Genomic DNA, 14437 nt, shown 5'->3' on the forward strand with positions numbered 1-14437 from the left:
CAAACAAAACATCAATTTTCTCTAGAAATTAAAGTTCTATTAAAGTTTTCATCAAATGTAACTACAAAATTAGTATGTACATCTAAACGTGCCCAACTTTAAAATGTACTTTAGGATCAAAACACCAGGATGCTGGCTAGAAAGAAGTCTTACTCACTCTTTCCCACGTAAGCTCTTCTGCAGCTCGATCCCACTCTAGAGCATTCCAGTTCATGTCATCTGGAAATATAATTGTGGTTTGAAGATTACTGACAGAACTTGAATCACGAACAATAAAATGCACTCTTTTAATTCAGTGTTTTGTAAACTATTGCTGACAAGCTAAATAACATTTAAAATTTTTTCATATTTGCTTGTTAGACAATAAATAAGAATACATATAAACAAACACGACGTGTAAAATAAATAAGGTGATTCTAGATTGGGTAAGTGCTAGAAAGGAAATAAACAGGGTTATGTGAAAAAGAGGAATTCGGCAGCTCTGAATCCGGAACGACTCCGGAGGGTTTGAGAAAAGGAAGGAAGCCAGGAGACTAGAACTCTCTGGGTGAGGAGGAGGCAGACGATATAACATGAAAGGCAGACGGGGATCAGAACATACGACTGGAATGTGAAGGCTGGATTTTCTTTTGTCCTTTAGTATCAGAGATAAACCACTGAGAGATTTTAAAGGCGGAAGAGCAATATGGATACTATGTGGAACCAGTTAGGAGCTACCGCACTGGACGGAGAGGCAGGAATGGTGGCCGGCACTGGGGAGCAGCAGGCCGCGTCCTCAGAGCCTCTACGCTCGCCTCTCCTGGCAAAGGCGCCTGGCTCCCATTACACACCTCGCTTCTTCTCATCCTCAGTCTCGGCTCAAACACAGCACTTACTCTGAGCTACCCAAGGGATCATGTTTAAAATAGGTCTGTCCCCATCCTATAAATTTCCTGTGTAAAGTAGGATTTTAAAACAAAAATGTGCCCTACTTCACAGAAAAAGTACACATATGTGTAGCCATAAACACAAATTTGCCAAAATAAAGTAAAAACAGGTTAGAAATAGAACTTTAAACCCATTAAATTTTAAAACTCCAGTCTTTCTCCCCAAGGCAAGCTGGGAATGGACTCGTGGCCCAGAAGGACGGGGGAGGACAGGCCAGCGGCCATTACCCTGGGCCCCGTTGTTGGCGTCGGCTGCGTCCTCCCCGCCTGCCTCGTCTTCCTCCTCGTTCTCCTCCTCCTCCTCCTCCGCCTGCTCGTCCTGGGCCTCGGGGTTCTCCCCCACCACCGCATTCTCGGCTGGCGGGTTAGCGGGCTGCTCAGGGGCAACATTTTCAGCACCATTTCCTCCCGCTGGAGCCTAAGAATGACAGAAGCGTCCAGACATTTAGCTAACTTGTCTCAGTTTCGCTCTATTTCCAAATCGTGCTCTCTCTTCTTAAAAAAAAAATACCAAAATAAAAAATAAAAATAAAAAAAGATTAGCTATCAAACACGAACTCTATCAAAATTCCAAAAAACACCTCTCAATGTCATCTTTTCTAAAGGTGTCTGATTTTGGATCAACTTGGTGTATAGACATAAACTCACTTCACAGTGTGTATATCCACTCAGTATAATTTAGGGATTAACGTTTCCTAAAGCACTAGAGAAAATGGATTAATAGACATGGCTCTCATGAATGCATCACTCCATATTCCTTCTTCATAAGACATCTCCTATCTTTAATGACCGCCTCAGGGATGTAAACATATTTATTTATACATCTGTTTACATACAGATATACAACAATTCTCAGTTGTCAAACATTCAAGGGACACACATCTCATTTCTGTGCGGTAGTTAAGCCAGTCCACAGACTTCATCAGTCCCCATGTGCACTTCCCACCGGCTCTTCCTTAGTTCTGCTACCTTACCAAGCAAAGACAGAGCTGTGTTTAATTACAACGCTCAACTCCCGTTGACTGAATAAAGGTTCTAAAAGAACTGCACTAAATGCTTCAAAATATGAGGTACGAGATAAAAACATTCATGCTGAATAAGAACAGTATCTTTTACAGCCCCCTTTTTATATGTGTATGGTTTTCAAAGGAAAAGCTGTACTCTTAATTATGTAGAGAAAAAGGCATGGTGCAATTTGATGAAATCAATCTACGCATTGACAAATGCAGGTCGTTAAATAAAAATTAAGTTGTTGATTATCATTTTAAGTATCTTACAATTTTTTCACAATAAAATTTTATGAAGTGTGAATTGTTTTTATAAACTAGCTAATTTTTGATATTTTCGGCCCCATAATTTCTCAGTGAGCAAAATACTAAAAATCATTCATTATATCCTCCTTCTCTTCTTAATGCCTCTAGCAAATGCTCTCACACCAAAGCACGTCTGTCTTCTCTCATGAAGAAATAAAACTGCACAAGACTTATCGACAGTGTTCCGATTTTTCTCCTTCTGGCAGTGTTCCTACTACTGGGGGCAGCAAAGGTGGGACACTTCACACACAGAGGGACTGCTGAACGAAGAGGGCAGGCGGCCTCCTCCGTCGATGTGACGCAGCATGGCAGAAGCACGTGCAGGAAGTCCGCATCCTAACTTCCAGGCCGGCGGTAAGCCGTTAACCCAGGCAAAGGGAATGAAAGAGCATCTGCGCATACCCCCTGACACTGTGCCCAATCTTGCTAGAAAATTAAGAGGCAAAGTCTTTTGATTTTCCACATCTCCATTCATCTTCTCCTAAACCTTTTCACTGTCCTGCTTTGCAGTGAAGGACACAGGAGTCAAGGGTTTGGGTCTTGGAGGGTGACGATAATTGTCATGTCCTGCCCAAATACAATCAGTCCAGGGCGGAGGGAGTTACCTCGTTTTGGTGGTGCCCTGCAGCATTGAAGGGCGGAGCGGCGTGCTCCAACCAAACTGGCGCCCCTCCGTGGACGATCTGCTCTCGCAACCACACCAGGCTGATGAACGCGCACAGTGTGCACGTCACCACAAAGCAGCCCTGCAAACAGTCCGCCAATAAATTGTCCCTATTAAGAAAAAATCATACAGAATTACTCCAAAGAACACCTAAAATTAAGAAACCAAAGGTAACACTTCATTTCACACTAAAATTTCAGTAAGGACAGCCAGAAAACTCATCATTTTCTGGGTGAAAATCAGTTTCTCAAAAAGAATTATTTCTGAGGATGGTGAAATTCTATATTATAAGCCGGCCAAATATGTTTTATATATTCGTATTATATTTTAAAAGGCAAAGAATAACATCAGGACTACAGAGAAATTAGCTATTCATCGCCTGTGTTCGAACATGGCTTAGACACAGGAAGGTGGGAAGCAAAAAAACAAAAACAGCCAAACATCAGACAAAGGTCGCGTATGTGTGTAACTTACTAAAAGTGAACAATCTGTCTGACCCTTACTGAGAATTTCCTCATCCTTATTTTACACACACGTTTAACAAACTTGGCTGGCTGACATTTGAGTCCATACAAATGAACAGAATCAGCACATCAAAAAGGTGGAAAAGCACCTCCAGAAAGTCAACGGAAAGGAAGGCCGGCTGAGGGGTATTCAGCATGTGACATGAAAGACAGAGAAGTCCATAACATACTTTAGAAATCTGTCACTTCAAAAGCAGATTACATTTTGATGCTAACTGCAAATACACCAAAACTATATCAGTTCCAAACAAATTCAGACAAAGTATGGTTCTTTTATAACCATACGTGAAAATACATGGAGCATTGTAACCCTGGGGACCTCTGTTCCTTCCTTCTCTGAAGCAGCTCGTCCTCCCCTAGTCTATCTCTAATTTCAGAATAATTCAAGGATAACTCGAGAATCTCGGTAGCCTCTGGAAATCCTGTCACAATGCAGTGACTTTTTTCCTCCATGAAAAACCTGAAGAAGGGTCAGCGTGGGAGACTTTACTCTCGTAGCCACAAATGTAACTGATGTGGCCACATGAGACTCAATGAATGTCCGCTGAGCCATTTAATTCTGATTTTCTTGCTTCTTTACTGTGTTCTGGAGGGCGGAGATAAGAATCTCATGCCCAGAAACAGAAACACTGTCCTATTTGTTTCTACTGCACCACTTCATAGAAGGTCTATATTTTTATACAAAGGATTATCGTCTTACACCATTTCCAAACTTTGAACTGTGTCAGATTATTGCTTCTCCTTTCTGTCATGGCCACAGCCATTAGTGCCCTAATTTCAAGGCCCTGTCTACTTCTAAACATTACTTAATCGAACCTGTTCTTAAGTAATCAAAATAAAAAACAATTCTAATGTAAATAAGGTTCAAGTTCAGAACCTTTTATTTATCTATAAATAATACTGCCAAAGAAACAGACATAAATAACTTGCCTGTTCTATTAAAAAAAAAAAAAAAGATAAAATCAGCAAGTAGAAAAAGCAAGTCGCAGACACATCTAATGTTTCTAAGCATTTTCAACCATGATTAAAAGTATTGACAGAGGCTTCCTCCTTGATCTCTGGTCTATCAGAAACGTAACATGCTCTCCTGCTCTTGTCTACTGCCATTTGGCTTATTTTGATGATAATACACTCTGAATGCTTCTGTTCACAAGAGGGTCTTGTGTTGTTCTTTGCCTTTACTGATGTAGAGATCACAAACCTAAAGGAGGCTGGGCACAGAAAAAGATTTAGCAAATACAGATGCAATCTTTTGCAAGCTTACTATTCGAATGATCTTGATATAGTTACTCGTTCATAGCATTACTAATTCTGACATAATATATAAAACACATATGTCTTCTGCCAAGAAAATTCAATTACAATGCTTAATGTCAAATTAAGATATAGTAAAACTGCAGTATACAAGTTTTTGGAGTCCGTATTCTAACAGTCACAAGAAACATTTAAAAAATAAATTTGAATTCAAATGTCTATATGTCTACGTTGTTAAAAACACATGTTAATGATCTCCAGCATATGAACATAACAGCATATATCTCACACTGCACAACAGCCTTTACACTAGCCACCCCACCATTACAAAACAGTGCTTTTCAGATAGGTATGTTTTAAAACAAACATCAGTTATATATGTCAGCTACTTCTGCTGTAGCTGTAACTGTTAGAATAACAGACATAAATTTTTTGTCCTCAGAACAGAAGGACTTTTCAAATTACAATAAACTTAAACAGAAGGAGGAAAGAATGAGCCCCATCCACACGGTGTGGCCTTCCACTGTCACGGGGCTCAATACTCACGTGGACAGCATGTCGAGGGGCAGTGTCAGCAGTGAGCTCACGGAGCCAGTAAACAAGCACTTGTAGATGCGGCCTACCGAAAAAAGGGCATGATGGCACACGGTCACAACCCTCGTGAACTCACACGGCTGCTCGATTACAGAGGTAAAGTGAAAATACCATGAAGCCACTGAAATAAACATTTACACTTTACAGGGCTGAGTCTCAAAAAAATTTTTTAAATGGTCAAGTATAAAAATTGTGACAGTGAACAGTAAACGTTACACAGAGATGTTTACAGTTTAAATTCTCTCTAGAGTCAGTTGCTTTTACTGAATGAGCACAGATGTTTGAAAAGGAAAAGGAAATCTAAAGATAGCTCCAAAACTATAATAATGGAGAATTTTTTTAACATAGAATTTTAAAATTCATTGAGTCTGCTCATGTTTTAGAGGTACACATTTTTTAAATTAGGAGGCATTTTCAATAGAGTACATGCTCCAATGCCATAAATAGCAAATTAACCACCACTGTTTAAAAACACAGATTCAAGGGTCCTCAAAATGAGAAAATCTTACATTTGACCATGAAAGGAAAATGAAGTATGGGTGAATGCACAGCCATCATCTCCTTATCTTCTTAGTTAGGAAAGGCAGGAATAGATTTGGAAATGGGGGCCAAAAGAAAACAACTGAAACTTTCTTTCAAACCAGAGCTTATATATTAGCTTAAGCATTCCCTATAGCCTTGTATCAGAAATTTTCAGTGACTTCAATGGCTGTTTTCAAAAGCCAAATCAAAACGGAATAGTAAGAACAGACTTTCTGTAATAGAAATTACTTATATATACATACATAATATTCAAGGCAAGTATGCTTCTAACAAAGTAAAACTGACAACGAACCACATGTTTGCAGACAGGAAAATGGATTCATAACGACAGGCATCCCTGTATGCATCCCTGACAAATAAGGCAGCTCAACATGTATTCGCATGAAAATATAGACAGGGTGCATTGCTAACTTCAAGAAAAAATGTTACAGAACATGAACTGTGCGGTATAATTTGGATTTTTGTGTTTGTGTATAAACAAGTCAAACAGAAATCAAGCTTGTAAACTGCTACTTAAATCCTCTAAATCCTCACTTAATCTTTGATTATTTGATCTGCTGTCAGAGAAGTACATTACGTGTTAGTCTTCCACTGTAACTAGGAATGCTTTACATATTTCTGAGTACTGTTTTCTGGTACATAAAAGTCCTTAAGTTTCATTTCCTTAGTGGACTATACATCTTATTGATATGAAATATAATGCTTTTCTCCACTTAAAGCTTTTCATCTTGAATGTATCCAGCTCATTAACACTGTCCCTGTATTTTGTGAGCATTGGCTAACTCCCTCTAACATTAACCAGGCTGCCTGGTACTTATTTCTTGTAGTGGAACACTTAAATGTACACAACTGTGAGGCTCTATCAAGCAACAAAGAAATCTAAACCCTTATGGATCACGTGTTGCAACGTTTCCTTTCCCCTCCTTTATTTCCCTCTCTCTGCCCTCTCTTCCTGTCTTTCCTGTCTTTTGTTGGACTTTCCAAATTTTACTTATTGTTTCCTACTCCCACTCCCCAAAATAGGAACTTATCATCTTATTTCTATTCTTTTAAATAAATTACTTATTTATTTAAATTTTGTTTAGCTACTTTTTACTAAGGTAAAATTTACATAAATCTTAAGTGTATGTCTGGGTAAATGTTTATATATGTATATATTCACCCTGATCAAGATATTCAGCATTTCTAGCTCCCCGGAAGGCTTCCCCAAGCCCTTTCCCAGTGCATTATCCCAGACAAAAGGCAACTACTATTCTCATCGCTATTACCGTAAGTCGATTTGGCCTATTTTTAAATTTCACATAAATGCAATCATACAATCCATATTCGTTTCTGCCTAGCTTTTCTCAAAGAAGTAAAAATCATCCATATTATTTATTCCATGTTGCAATAGTCACCTCTTTTTTTCACTGCTATGTAGTATCCGCTGTACGGCTAAACAAGAAGCATCCATTCTATTACTACTGGTAGGCATCTGGGTGGTTCCCATTTTACTATTAGCAATGCTGCTATGATAATTCTTGCACACGTGTCCTTTAGTCGACACAGGGCTCATGATTCTATTAGCTTATATTCCCAGGACTGGAACAGCTGCATCATATGGTGTTTATAGTATTCAGCACTAGCAGGTACAACCAAACAGTATTCCAACGTCGTTACACCTTACATATTCACATCATCGATGTAAGCAAGTTCCAACCCTAAGACGCATTTGGTATTGTCTTGTCTTTTAATTTTAGCCACTCTGCTAAGTAGGTAGAAGCGTTTTCTTGCACATTTCCCTGATGACCAATGATGCTGGGCATCTTTTCATGTGTTTATTAGCTATTTAGATAATCTTCTTTCCAGAAACAGCTGTTTAAATCTTCTGTTCACTTTTTAACTGGGTTATCTAGATATAAGTCCTTTGTTGGATATGTGTATTGCAAATATCTTCTCTCGCTCTGTGGCATGCCTTTCTCTCTTAAAGATACCTCAGCATGAATAAAAGTTTTTCAGTTTTTCATCTTAATTAAGTCCAATTTATCAGTATTCTGTTCCATGGTAATTCTATATTTTCTTTTAGAAGATTTTTGGTTTTAATATTCACATACCAAGCTTATAATCCATCTGGAATAAATTTTTGTGTGAGCTGTGAGATAATGATACAGTTTATTTTTCTCCATATGAACTGCCAGTTTATGCTGTACCATTTGCTGAGAAAATCATTTCCTCCACTGAACAGTGGCAGCACCTCTGTTGTTAATCAGGTAACGAGGCAGGTGTGGATCTAGTTCTGGACTCTATTTGGTCAGAGTATAACATACTTCTATATTTTTAATGCATAGTTACACTGTATTTTCCTATCTTACATCTAATGCCATCTATAATCTCCCCACAAATAAACAACTTTAAAAGCTCTCATTTCTATGCTTCCCTCACAATTTCTCCCATGTTAAGACTGACTAGAATTTTAGTTCTAGGCTATTGTCTAAACATTATTAATTATTGTAGTTTAACAATAACTGTGATTTAGCTGTAAGAAGCACTTGTTTCTTGTTCTTTGTAGCTCACACCTTTCTGATTCCTTGTGCTCATTTTAGTAAAGTATATTCCCAAACACTTTTTTCATAGTTTGAGGTGATAAACTTTCCAAGCCTTTGCATCTTTTGAAATGTATTTTATCTTTCCATCTGAGAATAATTTATGAGATGATTTTAGGTTCTCATAAAAAAGTTTGTCAAATTTTGAAGTTTCTGTCCTCAAGCCTTCAATTTGAAGTTTCTGCTGTCTTCTAGTTTCAGCAAAAAAAATTCTAAGTCTGACGCTGGCATGATTTTCATTACTTCAAGAGAGAATCTGGAAGCACAACATCTATATGTCACCCTACTCAGCACTGACAAACTTTAGAATGCACCGAGGTTTGTGAGTGCCTTTCCTTTATCATGGTCAACTCTCTCTCTTTCAGTCTAAAAGATGACTATCATTTCCTTATCTCCATTACCTCTTTTACCTTCTGGAATTACCTACTAGACAGATACTGAAAAACCTCAATGCAGCCTCCATCCATTTTTCCCTCACACTCGTAACTTCTTGTCTATTTGACTTACATCCTAGAGAACTGCCCGCTCAATCTTCTAGCTCACTAATTCACTCTTCTCAGTACCCATCTGCAATTTGGTGTATCTCCCAAGATTTCCATTTTACTATATCATCAAGTTTATTTTAAGGAGATATGAGGCTATGAATTATATTTATTCAAAAATCTTATTTGCATTTAATTCCAAAAAATTCTATCTATATACTCTGGCACCATATACTCCTCTCCATGTCTTTAAGAATAACAAAGAACCCAAAAGGTATCAACTAAGGGTTAGTATAACAACCTTCCTGAGAGTCTTATGTATTTGAAAGATAAGCCTCCCAATTATTCAGGACGATTAGACACGTGAGTGACTTTTAAAAGGGGGAAAAAATCTCCAAAGAATCCATCTTATGAAATCCTTGAAAGCTCTAACATACTCCAAGGGAAAAAATTAAAATTCTTTCCAATTATGGTTTGGTTTTGCTTTTTTCAATTCTTTCATGAACTTTCATTATTAATCTTTGTATGCTGTATTTTTCTTTCTCACATTCAATCAAGAAACTGACCTGTTAAAAATACTTCTTAATTCAAGTGAATAATGTTTTCTAAGTGAGGCTTTTCTAACATATGACATTATATCAAATAATTAAATATCATTTGAACAAGAAAAGTGATATATTACTGTATATTATTAAACAGTTAAACAATGTTTAGATAAGTCTAACCACAGAGAAATGAATACTCACATGCTGTAAGAGGAACAACTCCCAACCATGCGAAGGCCACAAGTGTGTAATGAAACCAGTATCGTATTGCAGTGCCAATACTTGTAACCAGTCCAGCAAATATGTCTTGGATTGGAAGCCGTGAAGGCATATCTGGAGAATAAACTATTAGAGGAAAAAACGTACATATAACTTCGTGAAGATTTAAAAACACCTTAATTCATAAATATAAAATAGGCAGTACAGCTATCTTTCAATATCTGTATTATCCTTAAATATATTTCTTATAAAAAGGTTAATCAAATACTGATGATAATAATACCACACTTACCCAGAAGTCACTTATGAGAACAAATCACATGTGAAATGTAGAAGCCAACAAAAAGAGGGTCTGAGCAGAAAAAAGGATTCTGGGGAATTCGCATCCCTCACTCATAGCCATGAACTTCATGCAAAGCTAATTTACACATATTTTAGCATTCAAACAATAAAACCATCTGGTTTCCCAAATTATAAAAGATGAGATAAAGCAAATACGAGTAAAAGGTGAATCTGATGACAAACTTTCCCTCCACGTAGAAGCCTCGACACAGCACTCAATGAGCCCAACCATCTGCAGTAGAGCCATTCTACTTGGGAGCAATAGTTCGCTGACATTCATTAACTACCAGCTCCCTCTCCCCATTTCAGCACAATAATTAACATTCCAAATGGTAAATTCAGGTCTTCCAATCCTCTGCAAGATGTGGTTGACACTCAGAGAAAGAGGTTTTGTCATGTTTTAGAAAGATTTCCTTTTTAAATGGTTCTAATGAAAAACTGCTGTACCACAGGTATCTCTGAAAGAGCTCTGGAGACGAATAAACACCTCTTTCTCTAGTGAGGCCAAAACAAGGAATTAAGATGTAGAAAACTTTAAAACCAAAGTCTAAATTTTATGAGAGCACTATCACAAAACTGTTCCCAGCTACAAACATTAAGGAATAAACAATTAACAAATAGCAACTTCTACAACACACCCACATTAAGTGATCTCAAAGACCACTTACTTTGAGATTATTTGATACATAAGAAAAAGTCATTAAACCAGTAGTTTTTGAGAGACAGAAAACAGCATATGACTTTCAAATGAAAAGATGTATAAGCACAAGCTTTTATTGCCTCAAAGTAAAAAAAGCTCATTCTAATATTTCTAACCAATCGAACTTCTTGAAGATATTCAATTATTTAGTCTTACGGTCTGCTATAAAACTAAGCTACAAAAAAAGTAAAGACTACAAAATAACAAAATTGACATTTTGAATATAAAGCTCCAAAAGTAAAATTATGATGACTTTAATCATTTATACTCTTCATAGAATAACAAAATAAAACTAATCCTAACTTACAGCATTTATACTCAGTAGCTCGAGATATTTTTAAAAAGCTCTAAAATACAAAATAACCTCTGGGGGAGGAGGGCAATGTACTAGGATCTCAAAATAAAAATTACATTTCAAATTCTTTATAATATGCCAGTATGGTCCTCTAATTATCGACAATGAACATTAAATATCAGTCAGTACAGGAATTATAAAATATAACTGAAATTTTAAAGACCTGCAAAATATTTACCATGAGCATAAAAAATATTGAGCTTAAAAAGTCTCGTTTTAAAAAGTAAGTTAACACAGACATAGACGCCAGTATGATGATTATGAGAAGGGCAAAGGGGGTGGGGGAAGGTAGAAAAAAATAAAGGGGGTAAAATATATGGTGATGGAAGGATATTTGGGTGGTGAACACACAATGCAATATACAGATGATGGATTACAGAATTGTACACTTGAAACCTAAATAATTTTATTAACAAATGTCACCCCCAGTAAATTTAATAAAATAAAATTAAAAAGTGAGTTAAAACTTTGTCTTTATTATTATTCCAACCTACACAATTTTAACTCAAAAGATATCTCGAATTCGAACAGTACTATATTTGATAAAGGTGAAGGCATCATTATTAATTTTTCTGGGTGAATAATGCTACTACAGTTATGTTTTCTTTTTTTTTAAAGAATCCTTACTCTTTAGAGATACATACTAAAATATGTAGAGATGAAATTATAAACAATGGAATTTGCTTTAAAAAGGATGGAGAAGTGGGGAACAGAGTACAATAGCATGTAAAGGCCATGAGTTAAAATGTCAAACTGAGTGATATGTGCATATGGGCCTGTTATACTTTTGCATACATTTGAACTTGCCCATAATTAAAAAAAAAAAAAAACTCACAAATTAAGTCAATCTCTCACACATGTGTATGTTAAAAACTGACATATTTTTGAAAAATATTTTCTAAAAGGTTATAGCAATACTTTCCATTACTATCAAAGACAAACTAAGCTGAAAATATTTATTTCACACTTGTTAAACACCTCTATGTGGCCAATTATAAACCAAAAATGCAGTGAAAATTTCTAATGAACTTACTTGGTGTGAAAGCAAATCTGTGCTTGCATAATTCACAGTATTCTTTTCGACTGTGTTTCAGCCACTGAACTAAGCTGCAATCACAAATACACGCATAAGTACAGTATTTATAACAAGGAAACTTTAAAGTTTGAACACTAATGTTCTGTTTCATTAAAACTTTAGGTATCATAGAGCTTTTACAATTTTGACAATTTCGAATTTAGAATATTCCAAACCTTTCATTACAGATGCCTCCTAAGAATACAGAATAGCAGCGAAGATAAAAACAATATGTATTCCTACTACTAAAAAGGTTCGATTAATCTAAATTGTAATCTCAAAGCTAAATGAATATGAAGACTCTCAAACATCAGCGTCGGCTCTAATACTGGTCTGGTAACAGTGGCACCCTGGGGGCTAGGTCTGAATCCTGGTTCTGTCTCTAACTTACTGGCTGTGTGACCTAGGACAAGTTGCTTAATTTTCTATGCTTCAGTTTCCTCGTCTAATAATAAAAACAACAAGAAGAACTTCACCTCATAGTTTCGTTGTAAGGATTAAATGAGTTAAGATTTGTAAAAACACTGAGCACTACCTGGCACAGAGTATTTCATAATGTAAGCTATTATCATGCCAAGCAAAACTAGAAAACCTTAACACTTCCAAAGAACAAAATAAGCTCTCCATAGTATTAATAAATAAATGATACTCGCAAGCACCTGGAAGACAATATACCAAATGACATGGCATGGTAACATGGAATATGGGTATTTCCAAATCTTCACAACAAAAATTAAAAAAATAATTACAGAGAAAGTTCACTGAAACAACCCCCCTTATATAGATAACGAAACTGAAGCTCAGACATAAAATTTCTAAAAGGATGACTCACCATTCTTGATGGATGAACTTAATACTGCCAGTACATACACAAGGATGATAAAGAGGTTTCTCGGGTGTTCCTTCTGACCGACACACTCTACATATGTCTATTAATGAAAAAGAAAAACTGAATTATGTTTGGTTATAACTTTTAAAAAAAGATAACAGACCACCAAAAACTAAATTATTGCATGTTAAAGCAAGAATCTATCACTTGGTAAAACATGACATGGAATTAAAAAATTTGATCAGGATGATAATCAAGTATAAACCATAAACTAAAAAACTTTGTATATAAAAAGGTTAATTAACTGTTCCTTTATATAAGAGCTCTGTAAGTATATTAAAGTTGAAAAGAACAGTTTTTATTTAAAACTGCACTCTTCCATGACTAACAAATGCTAAGTAGAAATATGCAAAATCCGGTCACCCTCAGTGTCCTAACAGTTTAAAGTTTAAGTCCTAGCTAAGTCCAGTCCTAACAGTTTACATTCTTCAAAAACACATCTAAGGACTTAACATAGTAATAGCAATAAGTGGGCACCCGACATCTTTTAGCTTTACCTAACTCTAGGAGACACATGTGCACATGCAATTGGGGGGGGAGGGCACCCCAAGACCAGGATGGTACCAGGCCAGGAAAAGGCGAGCCAGAGATCACGGTAAGCAGAAAATTCAGGAGCCGGCGGCTACTGGGTCTGCAACTAGAGGGCAGCAGTTACCCCTAACCCTCGCAAACTCCGCCCCAAGTGGCTCTCAGGGCACATCTGCAAGCCTTCTAGTCTGGGGTTCCCTCCTCCCCCCAGTGGCCCCAGGTGGCCCGATACACACGGAGAAGGAACCTTGACAGATCCATCGAGCTCACTCGCTAATGCTTCTCTTGCAGGTCCACCTACAGAAAGCTGAATGCAACTTTTATTTAGACCAAGGGCCAACATCAAGCGGGAAATCCCAGGGGCGACGAGCAGTGTGTACAAGGCACAAGGACTTACTTAACTCAACCCTTTGATCTACTGTCTTACAGGGAACTCCTCCTTGATGCGGAACAACTGCAGTCCAAGCCCATCACTAACGGATTTGACCGGTCTCCGCTACACCGGGCTACACAATCGCTCAACCGTGTTGCACGCGGCTCCGGACATTTAAGGGTGTCACAGATTTATGACTGCTCAATCTCCAGCAGCTGAATGCCACTTGTCAAAGTTGAGGAATACTGAGCACTCGGGCTGGCCTAAACGGTTAGCACGCTACACCCCGTGGTTATCAATAAGCCAGACAAATCACTCCGCAAACGAAACGCCAGGTACCGCTACCCGCGGAAGAGCTATCGATGCGCCAATCCTGTCCGTGCCGGAGTGGGGTGGGGTTGTCGGGACTGAGTCAAGTGAAGCGCAAGACTCCGGACTCCACTATCGTATTCATTTTGGAACCAGACCCTCCAGCTACCACCACCGGAAGGACTTTGGTTTCCCGGAAGCTGCCCGCGGATCACGGTAA

The 14437-nt window shown here is 37.5% G+C and overlaps 1 protein-coding gene across 6 annotated transcripts in view; it reads right to left on the minus strand.

Moving 5' to 3' along the window:
- MARCHF6 (membrane associated ring-CH-type finger 6) overlaps nt 1-14437 on the minus strand; it is a 57689-nt gene that overhangs the window by 30304 nt on the left and 12948 nt on the right. For all 6 annotated transcript variants that reach the window (XM_039842780.1, XM_039842779.1, XM_039842777.1 and 3 more), the window contains exons 2-8: nt 12951-13047; nt 12077-12150; nt 9629-9772; nt 5228-5300; nt 2845-3013; nt 1155-1344; nt 158-219 (exon numbers count right to left, since the gene is read on the minus strand). In XM_039842780.1, the coding sequence (XP_039698714.1) occupies nt 158-219; nt 1155-1344; nt 2845-3013; nt 5228-5300; nt 9629-9772; nt 12077-12150; nt 12951-13047 (809 nt within the window). The remainder of the gene's footprint in view (nt 1-157; nt 220-1154; nt 1345-2844; nt 3014-5227; nt 5301-9628; nt 9773-12076; nt 12151-12950; nt 13048-14437) is intronic.

Source organism: Pteropus medius, unplaced genomic scaffold, assembly GCF_902729225.1.
Source record: "Pteropus medius unplaced genomic scaffold, Ma_sr-lr_union100, whole genome shotgun sequence".
Taxonomy (NCBI): Eukaryota; Metazoa; Chordata; class Mammalia; order Chiroptera; family Pteropodidae; genus Pteropus; species Pteropus medius.